The sequence below is a fragment of the Hemiscyllium ocellatum genome, chromosome 29 (assembly GCF_020745735.1).
Source record: "Hemiscyllium ocellatum isolate sHemOce1 chromosome 29, sHemOce1.pat.X.cur, whole genome shotgun sequence".
Taxonomy (NCBI): domain Eukaryota; kingdom Metazoa; phylum Chordata; class Chondrichthyes; order Orectolobiformes; family Hemiscylliidae; genus Hemiscyllium; species Hemiscyllium ocellatum.
Window position 1 is genome coordinate 52036796 of NC_083429.1, and position 16488 is coordinate 52053283.

At 43.9% G+C, this 16488-nt stretch overlaps 1 protein-coding gene and 1 pseudogene across 2 annotated transcripts in view; both read left to right on the top strand.

Moving 5' to 3' along the window:
• The first annotated feature begins 5193 nt into the window (after positions 1–5193).
• On the top strand, positions 5194–5302 carry LOC132829735 (5S ribosomal RNA; annotated as a pseudogene).
• A 5179-nt stretch (positions 5303–10481) lies between these two features.
• sorl1 (sortilin-related receptor, L(DLR class) A repeats containing) overlaps positions 10482–16488 on the top strand; it is a 192292-nt gene continuing 186285 nt past the window's right edge. For both annotated transcript variants that reach the window (XM_060847062.1, XM_060847063.1), the window contains exon 1: positions 10482–10880. In XM_060847062.1, coding sequence (XP_060703045.1) covers positions 10581–10880 — 300 coding nt within the window. In that variant the 5' untranslated portion in view covers positions 10482–10580. The remainder of the gene's footprint in view (positions 10881–16488) is intronic.

Genomic DNA, 16488 nt, shown 5'->3' on the forward strand with positions numbered 1-16488 from the left:
GTTTGACATGGAAGGAGGGAGTGTATAGGGGAAGGTGTAATTGGGGGGAGAGTGAGAGAGGTGGATTGATGAGAGTGGGTATAATGGGAGAGGGAGGGGTTGTAGGGGCAGGTTTAATTGGGGGAGAGAGTTTGACATGGAATTAGGAATTGGTGACACTGGGTGTGAGGGGGAGGTTTGATTCTGGGAAGGGAGTGAGGAGAGGGTTTGATATGGAGGGAGGGATTGATGAGAGTGGGGGAGGGAGTGAGGGTGTGGGGAAGGTTTGATTCGGAGAGACTGAGTTTCATGTAGGAGGGAGGGAGGGATTGATGAAAGTGGGTATGATGCGGGAGGAGTGAGGGGGAAGGATGGATGGGAAGGAGTAGGGGAAGGAGTGAGGGAGTTTGAGGGGAGGGTTTGATGGAGAAAGTGGGAGGGAGTAGAGATTGGCTGAGGGGATTGGGGAAGGGAAGGTTTTGGTGAGAAGCAGAGAGGGATCGTGTGAGGGCCAATTGGGTTGGGTTATATAGAGACAATTGGTTGACATCTACAGAAAAAGGCTGTTCTGAAGAAGGGTCACTGGACACTAAGTGTTCACTCTACTTCCACTCCACAGATGTTACCAGACCTGCTGAGTTTCCCCAGCATTTGTTTTTGTGTGTAAAGGTAAAAGGTCCCTCAGCCCATTGCATCTACCCTTCATCAAAATCAGCCTCCTAACTACTCTAATTCCATTTATTAGCAATTGACTCATAGCCTTGTATGCCTTGGCATCGCAAGTGCATAGAAATATAGAATAGTACTTCTTGCTGGATGGTTGTGGAGTAGGGCTTCTAAACCCAGGGCTTGTCTGTTCTGTCTGCTTTTTGTTTCTTCTTTTTCTGTCTTTTCTCATTTTTATTCTCTTATATTTCACTTACCTCTTGTTGAAGAACTCAGGCAATATGATGGTGGCTAGTGGGCTCAGCGCAGACTTGAGTAGGTGCAGTATGAACACGTCACACCAGCGTCAGAGGTGGGTTTGGGTTCCTGGAGCCTTATCTGTTGATGAGGTGGTCCTAGCACTGACTCGTGGCTACTGCAGCAGAGGCAAGTTTGGGGCCACTATCATTGGCAAGGTGGGCTCAAAGCAGACTCATGACTGCAGCAGTGGAATCAAGTTTGGACTGGTGCAGTGCCTGGCGGCATTGTTGGCAAGGTCCTCCGAGGGTGTCGGTGGAGGCAAAATGGCACCGAAGAGTGGGGACTTTTGTTCCAGTAACAGAATTAAGGGGCCCCGTGCCTGGTCATCAGGCCCATGGTCTAGCAGTTAACAAGAAAGCCTGTAAAATTGTCCACCGTTTCTTTATTTTTCTGCTTTTGTATTCTATGTTTTGGTTTTATTTTCTGTGTTGTGAAATGGCATGGAGAATGGTGACACAACACAGCACTTTTCGCTGTATTTTGTAATAAGATACATGTCACAATAAATAAATCCAATGTAATGTGGGTGTTTGCTTCTACAACCCTTTCATTGAATTCCAGATTGCAAGCTGTAAAATTAAACAAAAGAACTATGGATGGAGGGGATGAGAAACCAACAAAAACAGAAGTTGCAAGAGAAACTCAGCAGTTCTGCCCAATCATAAAGACATAGAATCTATACTAGTTCCACTTTCCAGCACTAGGCCCATTAGCCTTGAATATTATATTTCAAATGCTCATTTGTGAGGAGATGTGAAGTTGGCAGTGAGTCTAGTGACCCTTCTTTGGAACAATCAATCCTGAAGAAGTCTTACTGGATTCAATGTTGATTCTTTTTCTCTTTCTCCACAGATGTTGCCAGCCTTGATTACACAATTTTTGATTTATACAATAAAGTAGAAATTGCAGGAGAAAAGCATCTGGGCAGAGAAAACAATTATTATTGATTCTGATTACTGTTCTTCAGAACCAATAACAGTGAGAAAAAGTGGTATTTATGGTGGTTACAGGGATAGGAGTGGAATGAAAATAGATTGGAAGTAAGGGAGCCCAAGACAAGGTAATTGAGAAAGTAAGCTGGGTAAGTAGAGAAGACTGAAATTACCCAAAAAGCTGCAGATACTGGACATCTGGATCAAAAGAGCCGTGAAATCTTGTTGCTGCTCTATAAAACTTTGGTTAGACCACACTTGAAATACTGTGTCCAATTCTGGTCACCCTATTATAGGAAAGATGTGTATGCTTTGGAAAGGGTTCAGAGGAGGTTTACCAAGATGCTGCCTGGAATGGAGGGCTTATTTATGAAGAGAGGTTGACTGAGCTCGGACATTTTTCATTGGAAAAAAGAAGGAAGAGAGGGGACCTAACTGAAGTGTACAAGATAATGAGAGGCATAGATAGAGTTGATAGCCAGAGACTTTTTCCCAGGGCAGAAATTGTTAACATGAGGGGTCATAGTTTTAACCTGTTTGGTGGAAAGTATAGAGGAGATTCTTTACGCAGAGAGTTGTGAGAGCATGGAATGCATTGCCAGTGGCAGTTGTGGAAGTGAGGTAATTGGGGATATTTAAGAGACTACTGGACATGCATATGGTCACAGAAATTTAAGGGTTTGTACATTAGATTTACCTTACATGAGGATCAATGTTCGGCACAACATCATGGGCTGAAGGGCCTGTTCTGTGCTGTACTGTTCTATGTAAAAATAAATTGCTGGAGCAACTCAGCAGGTCTGGCCACATCTGTGAGGAGAGAAACAGTTAATGTTGAATTCTGAAGAAGCGTCACTGAATTCAAACATTAATTCTGCTTTTCTCTCCATAGGTGTTAACAGACCTGCTGAGTTTCTCCAGCAATTTCTGTTTTTGCTCCTGAAGAGTCACTGGACTAAAAATGTTAACTCTGTTTTTCTCTCCCCACAAATGCTTCCAGACCTGCTGAGTTTCTGCAAAAAGTATGATAGGTGATGATGTGGGCCATGAGTGGGTGAAAATGCGTTGGCTGTGCTGAAAACAATCCATATTATGGTAGGAGGTGGTGTGGGTAATCAACATGGCAGGAAGTTTTATAAATGACTTGGACGAGGAAGTGGAAGGGTGGCTTAGTAAGTTTGCTAATGACACGAAGGTTGGTGAAGTGGTAGATAGTGTGAAGGGCTGTTATAGGTTGCAATGGGACATTGACAGAATGCAGAACTGGGTTGATAATTGGCAAATGGAGTTCAACCTGGAAAAGTATGAAGTGATTCACTTTGGAAAGTCGAATTTTAATACAGAATACAGGGTTAAAGGCAGGATTCTTGGCAGTGTGGTAGAACAGAGGAATCTTGGGGTCCATGTCCATAGATCCCTCAAAGTTGCCACCCATGTTGATAGGATTGTTAAGAAGATGTATGATGTGTTGGCTTTCATTAGCAGGGGGATTGAGTTTAAGAGCCACGAGGTCATGCTGCAGCTCTATAGAACCCTGGTTAGACTATACTTGAAATATTGTGTTCAGTTCTGGTCACCTCATTATAGGAAGGATGTGGAAGCTTTATTGCTTCCTGCACTTCCTGTACCGTTATAGGCGCATTCAATAGGGAAACCTGCTCCGTGTCTATATTGGGGAGCTCCAGATTTTCAAAAAAGGACTGCATTCCCATCGTACTGTGTTTGACCCCCTCCGACTGATATAGCTCTGCAACGTATTCCCTAAACCTAACATTGATCTTCTTCAACTCATGGGTAATTGTACAGGGTGCAGAGGAACTTTACCAAGATACTGCCTGGACTGGAGGTCATGTCTAATGAAGAAAGCTTTTGAGGGAGCTAGGGCTTTTCTCTTTGGAGTGAAGAAGGATGAGAGGTGACTAGATAGGGATGTAAAGATAATGAGAGCCATAGATAGAGTGAATAGTCAGAGACGTTTCCCCAGGGCAGAAATGGCAATTACAAGGGGGCATAATTTTAAGGTGATTGGAGGAGGGTTTGGGGGAGATGTCAGAGGTAGGTTCTTTACACAGAGAGTGATGGGTGCATGGAATGCATTGCCAGCAGTGGTAGTTAAATCAGAGTTGAGTAAAGCACAGTAGCTTTATTTGTTGTTTCTACCGCACACAGCTGGTACAATAAAAACAAGAGTGTTCCTCCAGGACCTAGGTGTTATATGAACACACAGACTACATAAGAGTACAGTCATACACAGAGCAGCAAAAAGTGGATAGAAAAGTGCAAGACAGCATAGTAATTCCTGATGAGACAAGACAAAAGGCACAGTGGTGCACAAATTACATTGTAACAATGAATGATCATTAATAAAACATTATTTTAGCAGCAATTCAAAAAGTTGTCTGAAAATTGAAATGCAGTAGTGTGTGATCATACAGTGTTGAGGAGCCTAATGGATTGAGGGAAGAAACTATTGCAGTCTGGCTGTGAAAGATCGAATGTTTTGGTATCTTCTGCCAGATGGTAGGAGGGAGAGAAATTTGAATGAAGGATGTGTGGGTCATCCACAATGCTGTTAGCCTTGTGGATGCAGTGTGCGGTGAGGAGAGACCCTGATGATCTTCTCAGCTGTCCTCACTATCGTAGGATCTTACAATCTGAGATAGTGCAATTCCCAAACAAGGCAGTGATGCAGCTGCTCAGGATACTCTCAATTAACCCTCTGTAAAATGTGGTGAGGATGGGGGTGGGAGATGAGCTTTCCTCAATCTACACAGAAAGTCGAGACGCTGCTGGGCTTTCTTGGCTACGGAGCTGGTGTTGAGGGACCAGGTGAGATTCTCCGCCAGGTGGACACCAAGAAATTTAGTGCACTTCACACTCTCCATGGGGAAAGCCATTGACGTCCAATGGAGAGTGATCGCTCCATGTCTTCCCGAAGTCAACAACCATCTCTTTCATTTTGTCCATGTTCAGAGACAGGTTGTTGGCTCCGCACTAGTCCGTTAGCCACTGCACCTCCTCTCTGTATGCTGACTCGTTATTCCTGCTAATGAGACCCAATACCGTTGTGTCATCAACTTAATGATATAATTCGAGCTGTGCATCATTGCACAGTCGTGAGACAGCAGGGTGGACGGCAGGGTACTGACCATACAGCCCTGGGGAGCCAGTGCTCAGTGTGATGGTGCTGGAAATGCTGTTCCCAATCCAGATCGACTGAGGACTGCCAGTCAAGAAGTCCAGGATCCAGTTGGAAGTATTCCTCCAATACCTCCATACGGAGGTATTCAAGTCCAGCAGACTCAGCTTTCCAATTGCCTATGGCCATACTAGTCTGAAAATGCCTGATCTTGGAAGCTAAGTAGACTCAGGCCTGGTTAGTACTTGGATGGGAGACCGCCTGGGAATACCAGGTGCAGTAGGCTTTTGGGGCGGCACAGTGGTTAGCACTGCTGCCTCACAGCATCAAAGACCCGGGTTCAATTTCTGCCTCGGGTAGCTGTCTGTGTGGAGTTTGCACCTTCTCCTCGTGTCTGCGTGAGTCGCCTCCAGATGCTCCGGTTTCGTCCCACAGTTCAAAGATGTGCAGGTTAGGTGAATTGGCCATGCTAAATTGCGCCCGTAGTGTTAGGTGAAGGGGTAAATGTAGGGGAATGGGTCTGTGTGAGTTGCTCTTTGGAGGGTTGGTGTGGACCAGTTGGGCCAAAGGGCCTGTTTTCACACTGTAAGTAATCTAATCTAAAAATCTAATCAATCAATCAGGTGCTGAGGAATGATAGTATCAAATGCAGAACTGAGGTCTATGAACAGCAATCTGATGTAGATATCCTTCTTGTCCAGGTGGGTGAGGGCCAGATGGAGGGTGATGGAGATGGCATCATCTGTTGAGTGGTTGGGACAATATGCGAACTGCAGGGTGTCCAGTGGAGGAGGGGGGGGGGGGGGGGGGGGGGAGCAGCAGGGTCTTAATATGCCTCATCATGAGCCTCTCGAAACACTTCATGATGAAGGGTGTTAACACAACAGGGCAATAGTTGTTGAGGCAGGACACAGAAAACCTCTTCGGCACGGGGATGACAGCAGCAGTCTTGAAACACTGTAACTATGGCACAGCTCAGGGAGGTGTTAAAGATGTCCGTGAGAACATCCGCCAGCACGTCTGAGCATCCTCTGTGCACTCTGCCAGGAATGTCATCTGGCTATCACTAGAACAGGCTATCACTATAGGACAGAACAGGACAACACTTCGCAAAAAAACGGCACTAAAAGAAAAAATGGACAAACTAACCCACAAACAGGAGGACACTACAACACACACCTGGGTTAAAAACCTCTCCCACAGACAGCTCACAGACATGGAAAGAACTATACTGGCCAAGGGACTCAAATACAACTACAGGGATGCCAACACAGCAGACTTCCTAGCAGCACTAGAATGCACACTCAGGAACAATGGACTGACAGAAGAGACACAACAAATAGTGAGACAAACGGTCGTACCTATGATGATAAGAAAACGACATACACATAACCTCAACACCAAGGAGAGGGAAGCACTGAAAGCACTGAAAAATGACAAGAACATAATCATACTACCGGCAGATAAAGGCAGAATGACGGTCATCTTAGATAAATCAGACTACATCAATAAAGCACAACAACTACTCGCAGACACCAACACCTACCAAATGAAGGATTCCGACCCCACACCACAACTCACCAACAGAATAATCAACACACTAAGGAATCTACAAAAAGACGGACAGATAACCAAAGCGGACCAGCAAAGAATGAAACCTGAAAGCAACAACACCCCCAGATTCTACGGACTACCCAAAGTACACAAACCAGACATCCCACTCAGACCCATAGTATCACTACCAGGGACACCAGCATACAAACTGGCCAAAGAACTACAACAAAAACTGAAACACCTAGTCAGCGGATCCAAACACTCCATACAATCAACACAGGAATTCTTGGACATCATCAGGAATACCCACATAGACAAAGAAGAAACCATGGTATCATTCGACGTGACGGCACTGTTCACATCAATTGACAAAACCCTAGCCAGAGAAACAATAGCCAACCTACTGGACATACATAACAGAACACAGGAGGCCGAACCTATCAACAAGGACGGCATACTTAAACTACTAGACCTGTGCCTCACCACACACTTTACATTCAACGATCAGATATACGAACAAATCAACGGAACACCCATGGGATCACCAATCTCGGGACTCATAGCAGAGGCAGTTATGCAAAGGTTAGAACATACAGCCCTACCACAAATCCAACCCAAACTCTGGATCAGATACGTAGATGACACCTTTGTAATCATCAAAAACACAGAAATAGAAAAAACACACCGAATCATCAACGCCACACTCACAGGAATACGATTCACGAGAGAAGAGGAAAAGGATAGCCAACTCCCATTCCTAGACGTGTTAGTAGAGAGAACACCCAACGGAGAATTCACCACAACGGTACACAGGAAACCAACACACACAGACCAAGTCCTAAACTATGAAAGTAACCACCCCAACACACACAAACGAAGCTGCATCAGGACACTATTCAAAAGAGCCACAACACACTGCAGTACACCAGAACTGCGAAAAGAGGAAGAGGAACACCTATACAAGGTATTCGCCAAAAATGGATACCCACGCAACTTTATCACCAGATGCCTAAGTGATAGACCACGGAACGAGGACATGCCACAACCAAAAGGACTAGCCACACTACCATACGTCAGGAGCGTCTCAGAACTGACAGCCAGACTACTGCGACCCTTAGGACTCATAACAGCACACAAGCCAACTTCCACACTCAGACAACAACTCACTAGAACAAAGGACCCAATAGCCAGCACGAGCCAAACTAACGTAGTTTATAAAATACCATGCAAGGACTGCACAAAACACTATATAGGACAAACAGGAAGACAGCTAACAATCCGCATCCATGAACATCAGCTTGCCACAAAACGACACGACCAGCTATCCCTAGTAGCCATACACTCAGACAACCAGGAACATGAATTTGACTGGGAAAACACTACCATCATAGGACAAGCCAGACAGAGAACAGCCAGGGAATTCCTAGAGGCATGGCATTCATCCACAAACTCCATTAACAGACACATGGACCTGGACCCAATATACAAACCACTACAGCTGAAACTGACACCCGGAAGCGGCAAGAACATCCATCAACAGACACATCAACCTGGACCCCACATACAAACTACTACAGCTGAAACTGACACCTGGAAGCGGCAAGAACAAACCACTATAAATACCTGAAGAAACATCAAAGCAGCGCTTCACAGGAGGCTCCAATAGCACTGATGATGTTCCCTAGCCAGGGAACGAAACGTTTGCAGCAAAAACTTCCAGCTCGGCGAACAGAACCACAACAATGTTATCTGGTCCAGCAGCCTTATATAGGTTGACTCTGCATAGCGTTTCCTCACATCAGCAATGGTAAGACAACACCTTGTCATTGGGAGGGAGATGGCCTTCTTCAATGCATGTCATTTCATGTCTCAAATCGTGCACAGAAATTGTTCAACTCATCTGGGAGGGAGACATCATCAGCACGCGCAGGCGATGCTGTTCTGTGGTTGGTAATAGCCTGAACACCCTTCCACATGCTTCACATATCACCATTGTCCTGAAAAAGACTGTGTATTCTATGTGTGTATGCGCTATGCCTCTTAGATGGCCTGGGACAGACTGGCCTTTGCTGTTGTTAGGGCCGCCTTATCATCTGCTCTGAAGGTAGAATCGCGGATTGTCAACAGTGCACACTTCCATGGTTTCTGGTTAGGGCAAGAAGTGATGGTCTTCGATGCAGCAATATCGTCAATGCACTTGCTAATGTAGCAAACTATCAATGTTGCATACTCTAAATTGGTGGAGTCACCACCGGCTGTCACCTCCTTGAACACATGCCTGTCAGTGTGCTCAAAGCCGCCTTGAAGAGCAGAAATGGCTCCTCCCGGCCAGGTTTTCACCTGCTTCAGAACCGGTTTGACACATCTGACAAGTGGTCTGTATGCTGGAATTAGCATAACAGAGAAATGTGTTCTGAGGAGCCAAGTTGGGGGCAGGGTCCTGTATGCATGAGGATGTTTGTAATAGGGCAAGTCAGATACATCAGGGACATTTAACCAACTCCTAGATAGGCACATGAATGATAGTTGAAGGGTATGTAGGTTAATTTGATCTTACAGTAGGATAAAAAGTCAGCACAACATCGAGGGCCTGTACTGTTCTATATTCTTCTATGAGGTGTTCTTGCTCTAATACATTGGTGAAACCGAGCAAAGGCTACGACAACGGATGAATGGGCACCGCACAACAATCAACAGACAGGAGGGTTCCCTCCCAGTTGGGGAACACTTCAGTGGTCCAGGACATTCAGCCTTGGACCTTCGGGTGACCATCCTCCAAGGTGGACTTCGGGACAGGCAGCAGAGGAAAGTGGCCAAGCAGAGGCTGATAGCTAAGTTCGGTACACATAGGGAGGGCCTCAACTGGGACCTTGGGTTCATGTCACATTACAGGTAATCACCATTGCACCATACACACACACAGATATTCCTACACACACACACACACACACTCTCACATACACACAGACACAGGTACACACAGACACCCTTATAGACACACACACTCACAAATGCACCCCCTCACAGACTTAAGACACTCTGCACTCACTACACACACACTTTCTCGCACTCACAACCCCCACTCCAGACAGACACACAGACAAAGACCCACATGCACACATATTTTGTGGGGTGAATTTGTACTTGCAGAGTTACATTGCACTTTGCTCAAAAACTGCATACATTCATGTAGAACTCTGAGCTCAAAAACTACATGAATTTATGTAAAACTCTTATCTCACTTTTTAGATTAGAATCAATCTAAACATCATGGCATAGACAGAGATCACAGGGGGCTAACACCTTCAACATATTGTCTAGCTATCACCATTGTTAACAGCTAATCGGAGAATGCAACTTTTAAAAAAAGGTTTTATGATGTACACATGAAAGAAGTGAAACTATCACTGTATTCTAACAGATGAAAGGCTTAACAGACAATCAATTTTTCAATGTATAATTTCAGTTACATCACACTGCAAATTTTTGCTATAAATTCTATGTTAGGACTGAGCCCTCCACTATCACCTGATGAAGGAGTGTCGCTCCGAAAGCTAGTGCTTCCAATTAAACCTGTTGGACTATAACCTGGTGTTGTGTGATTTTTAACTTTGCTCGAAAATGATATTGAGTCCTGAAAATTACAGAGAAAGATAAGGTGTTGCTCCTCCAGCTCGCCCCGCTGTTTTTTGACTAACTGCCTTCACACCCTGTTGTTGAATTCCGAAGTAAGGCTATGACCAAACTTCAAACATTAACGCTGGTTTTATTTTCTTTCTCTCTGTCCCACAGATCCCGCCAAACCTGCCGAGCCTCTCCAGCAATTTTAGTCCGCCCTCCGTTCCGCCTCAACCAAGACTCCCCGCCTCTTTTCCCCAAAAATGGCCAGCGTCGGGTAATTAAAGGGGCGGGGGCAGTCAGAGAGAGAGAGAGACAGAGAGAAAGAAGTAAATCCTTCGTCAGAGAGAGAGAGAAAAAACAATCCAGCAGTGATCACCAGCGGCGTTAAGATGGCGGCGGGAGGTGTGAGAGTGCCGTGTGTTTGGAGCCTCCTGCAGCTGCTGCTGGCCCTCGGCGCGGCCCGGCGGCCCTTCTTCACCTCGCAGACGCTGCACTTCGGCGGGGGCGCCGGGGCCGGCGACCCTCAGGAGCGCGGCTTCTTCACGGTGGCGGCCGCCTCCAAGCATGGAGGTGCGGGCACGGTGCTGCCGGATCACGGCGACAGCCGGAGCAACCTGAGGGAGCTGAACCACCGGCACCGGTGGCGCAGGAGCATCGACGGAAAGGAGCAGCTGCAAGTCTTCGGACAGGTAGAGGACAGCAGACCCAGCACCAAAATAAACACCCGACCCATCACCCACTTGTCACCAACTGCCTCCTACACATTTTCAATCCTTTTCAGAAAGAATCTATTGCACATTCCCACATAAATCATACTAATCACATTCCTACAAATGCTTAACTTGATGATCACAGGCGGAAGTTACCGACAGCTTTTCTCTAAAATTACTCCTTCCTTGCTTTTTAACACAATGTAATTTTGTTATTTTTAACTCTTTCAGGTGTCAACCCTCCTTTTAAATCGCTCTTTCCAATCTGCTGTTTACTAAATTATCACCTCGTTTCAATTTCAACTAATACTGTTTACTAAATGATCACTCCGTTTTGAATGCACCGATTGTGCTTAGAGAATAACCTTTTCACTTGTGCAAATATTGGGATAAACCAGTATTGTAGACAGCAAGTGTAATTTTTTTGTTGTTAAAATGTAAGGTGATGCTCGAGCGTTGTGTTTTTACTAAAGTGATATTCATCTGTTTATGCGGATATACCTGGGTTTGTGTGTTTTGGTTTAGAAATGTGTTGGGGCGGATGGGTGTCATTGCAGGATATCGTTTTATTTTGTCACGAAAATAAGAGACGTGTCCTTCCTTTCACTTAACAGAAAAAGTCTTGGTTGAGGGAGCACAGATAGTTGTGCTGAATGGTTTGTATGCTGTGAATTTTTAAAAAATTAGCTCCTATGGTGGGGTGAATAACTTGTTATCATGTTTTTTTTTGGTTATATTTTGAGTGACCTGAAAAATAAGAAATTTAGTTTATTTCAGTTGAAGAAATGCCTTGTAGGTTTTGAGATGTTTTCTGATGTAGTTGATAGTTTGTTGGTACACAACACATTTCAACATTTCCTCTTTTTTGGATGGGCTGTGACGTAATGCCTTTCCCAGAATAAAGCAGTGTTTTTGCCCTGAAACCTCATTTTGGGTAAGTCTGTCTGTCAAACAGCTGATGTCATGATTTGGATTGTCTGCTTATTATGCTAAATGTGCATTTCTTAGGAATTTAACTTAACATCTGTGAAAGTTGAAGCATGTTTATATTAAACTTAAATCCAACTTAGGATATTGAAAGAAAATTTGATATTTAAAAATCTAATTTCTTAAAGATTTCTTAAAGATAAGCACATTTACCCATGGCTCAGGGATGGGCAGGACTGGCAGCTTAATGTTCCAGGATACAATGCTACAGGAAGGATAGAAAGGGAGGCAAGAGAGGAGGGGGAAGTGGCATTTTTGATAAGGGATAGCATTGCAGCTGCGCTGAAGGAGGATATTCCCGGAAATACATCCAGGGCAGTTATTTGGGTGGAGCTGAGAAATAAGGGATGATTACCTTATTGGGATTGTATTATAGACCCCCCTAATAGTCAGAGGGGAAATTGAGAAACAAACTTGTAAGGAGGTCTCAGCTATCTGTAAGAATAATAGGGTAGTTATGGTCGGGGATTTTAACTTTCCAAACATCAACTGGGACTGCCATAGAGTTAAAGGTTTAAATAGAGAGGAATTTGTTAAGTGCGTACAAGACGATTTTCTGATTCAGTATGTGGATGTACCTACTAGAGAAGGTGCGAAACTTGACCTACTCTTGGGAAATAAGGCAGGGCAGGTGACTGAGATGTCAGTGGGGGAGCACTTTGGAGCCAGCGACCATAATTGTATTCGTTTTAAAATGGTGATGGAAAAGGATAGACCAGATCTAAAAGTTGAAGTTCTAAATTGGAGAAAGGCCAATTTTGATGGTATTAGGGAAGAACTTTTGAAATCTGATTGGAGGCAGATGTTTGTAGGTAAAGGGATGGCTAGAAAATGGGAAGCCGTCAGAAATGAGATAACAAGAATCCAGAGAAAGTATATTCCTGTTCAGGTGAAAGGAAAGATGGTAGGTATAGGGAATGCTGGATGACTAAAGAAATTGAGGGTTTGGTTAAGAAAAAGAAGGAAGCATATGTTAGGTATAGACAGGATAGATTGAGTGAATCCTTAGAGTATAAAGGAAATAGGAGTATACTTGAGAGGGAAATCAGGAGGGCAAATAGAATTAAGGAGAATCCAAAGGGGTTTTACAAATATATTAAGGACAAAAGGGTAACTAGGGAGAGAATATGGCCCCTCAAAGATCAGCAAGGTGGCCTTTGTGTGGAGCCACAGAAAATGGGGGAGATACTAAATGAATATTTTGCATCAGTATTTACTGTGGAAAAGGATATGGAAGATATAGACTGTAGGGAAATAGATGGTGACATCTTGCAAAATGTCCAGATTACAGTGGAGGAATTGCTGGATGTCTTGAAATGGTTAAAGGTGGATAAATCCCCAGGAACCGATCAGGTGTACCCGAGAAGTCTGTGGGAAGCTAGAGAAGTGATTGTTGGGCCTCTTGCTGAGATATTTGAATCATTGATAGTCACAGGTGAGATGCCGGAAGACTGGAGGTTGGCAAATGTGGTACCACTGTTTAAGGGCGGTAAAGACAAGCTAGGCAACTATGGACCGGTGAGCCTGACCTCAGTGGTGGGCAAGTTGTTGGAGGGAATCCTGAGGGACATGATATACATGTATTTGGAAAGGCAAGGACTGATTAGGGATAGTAAACATGGCTTTGTGTGTGGAAAATCATGTCTCACAAACTTGATTGAATTTTTTGAAGAAGTAACAAAGAAGCTTGATGAGGGCAGAGCAGTAAACGTGATCTATATGGACTTCAGTGAGGCGTTTGACAAGATTCCCCATGGGAGACTGATTAGCAAGGTTAGATCTCATGGCATAAAGGGAGAACTAGCCATTTGGATACAGAACTGGCTCAAAGGTAGAAGACAGAGGGTTGTTTTTCAGATTGGAGGCCTGTGACCAGTGGTGTGCCACAAGGATTGGTGCTGAGTTCTCTACTTTTTGTCATTTACATAAATGATTTGGATGCGAGCATAAGAGGTACAGCTAGTAAGTTTGCAGATGACACCAAAATTGGAGGTGTAGTGGACAGCGAAGAAGGTCACCTCAGATTACAACAGGATCTGGACCAGTTGGGCCAATGGGCAGAGAAGTGGCAGACGGAGTTTAATTCAGATAAATGCGAGGTGCTGCGTTTTGGGAAAGCAAATCTTAGCAGGATGTATACACTTAATGATAAGGTCCTAGGGAGTGTTGCTGAACAAAGAGACCTTGGAGTGCAGGTTCATAGCTCCTTGAAAGTGGAGTCGCAGGTAGATAGGATAGTGAAAAAGGTGTTTGGTATACATTCTTTCATAGGTCAGAGTATTGAGTACAGGAGTTGGGAGGTCATGTTGCAGCTATACAAGACATTGGTTAGGCCAGTGTTGATATATTGCGTGCAGTTGTGGTCTCCTTCCTATCAGAAAGATGTTGTGAAACTTGAAAGGGTCCAGAAGAGATTCACAAGGATGTTGCCAGGGTTGGAGGATTTGAGCTATAGGGAGAGGCTGAACAGGCTGGGGCTGTTTTCCCTGGAGTGTCGGAGGTTGAGGGGTGACCTTATCAAGGTTGATAAAATTATGAGGGACGTGGATAGAATAAACAAAGTCTTTTCCCTGGAGTTGGGGAGTCCAGAACTAGAGGGCATAGGTTTAGGGTGAAGGGGGAAAGATATAAAACAGACCGAAAGGGCAACTTTTTCACACAGAGGGCGGTACATGTGTGGGATGAGTTGCTAGAGGAAGTGGTGGAGGTTAATACAATTATAACATTTAAAGGCTTTTGGATGAGTAAATGAGTACGAAGAATTTGAAGGGATATGGGCCGGGCGCTAGCAGGTGGGACTAGATTGGGTTGGGATAGCTGGTCAGCATGAACGGGTTGGACCAAAGGGTGTGTTTCCCTGCTGGACATCTCTCTGACTCTATGACACCTTGTTGGCTGATGGATACAAAATGGGTCAAATGACCTTCCATTGTATCAGTTTTGTTATTTGTTTAAGAAAATTGTAGGGGTTAAGGTTTATTTAACTCCTTTTTCACAAGTGTTTTCATTGATTTAAAACTGTATTTATCTAACACCTTTTTTGAAATAATTCTGCAGTAAATTACAGGGCTGCATTTAACCAATGTGACCTCACCATACCAGCTCTTAAATGCTTGCCCACGCCTATCTCAATACTAAATTGTAACTCTTGTTTATCATCATCTTGGGCTGAGCCTAGGATTGGCATTTGGAGGTGGCAGAGCTTTCAAACATACTCTGCAATTCTCTCCCTAAATTTACCTTGCTGTACCTCCTTTTTTTTTCAAAAGCTTTCTGAAATTTACCATCTTCACTTTGTATCCCACCTTCTTTTCTGTAATGGTGTGAAATGCTTTGGACAACGCTGCTAGGTTATAAGTCTGTGCAATCGCATAATATTATGAAAAGAGGACGATTGTGATATCACATAGAAACAGACAGGGTTCCCCTTGAGCTCTGACCCAATTTTGAAATTATGATCCCTCATCATCTTAAGCAACAATTTCAGCTCCAAACAACTAAAGTTTTAATGAATGTATATTGTTTGCAAAATTCTGTTTTTTCTTGCCTTTGAATGTCTGCATTCAAAACGTTTTTGTACTAGGTCAAGTATGGAAAACAGTTCAGTTTGCTGAAACCCTGGTCTAAGTTGTATCTCTTGCAGTGAACCAGGAGCTGCCTCACAGAATTGGGACAGAGGTCCATGTTTCACCACATTCTGCACTGACTTCTCCATTTAGTCTCATAAATGGGGGGGGGATTTTTAAAATGATTTTCTTGCTATCTTGATTTTTGTTTTTGTTTCTTCCATGCGCTACCTTGCGCAAACAACACCTGCGTGCTTGTAATGTTAAAATTGTTTTCAGCATTTTATTGAACTGGTGAAAAAATGCTGAAATTCTGGTTTTGAAGTTGCTATAGTTCTGGCAGTGATTTTTGAAGTTAAATTGTAAAGCAATTACACACTTATTAACACTTAAAATTACCTAAAAGCTGCTTGTGGTGATATCCTTTTATGTATAAAACAGTTTGAGTCTAAATGTTTTAAATACATATTTTTGTAGTGATTGTAACAAAATCATTGTTGAATTAGGGCAGTTAATCTGGTCCAATCAGGGAGCCCTGGCTGATGGATGTGAACAGGAGTGTCAGACCCCTTGTTCACATTCAGAGTTGGCTCTGAGGGAGCTGGGTCAGTGTCGAGAACTCCCCATGTAAATAAAAGGTGACTTGGTGATGGGCTATTGGCCTCTGTGGAGTTATTTCAGTTTTGATGTTGAGTATTTTATAGTAAATAAATAATGAATAATTGCAGCATGCATTTACAGGGTATTTTTACTCTGCAACTCCTGTGAGGATTTTTCCAGTCTCTCCCTTCCAAAGAGTTAGGACCATATGCTTGGTTGGAGACGAAATTTTTTTGACTGAGCATATTTTAATGGGAAACATAGACTAGAGAGACAAGGAAAGGAGTTCAGAAGACTGGATGGTACTCCTGAGGGGTGGGGGATATGGTAGTGATGGAAAGGAGAACCATACAAATCAGGTTTGTACTTTTTAAATTTTTGTACTATTTTTGTAGTGATTTGATTTTCAGGAGCCACACTTTCAGTATCGACTA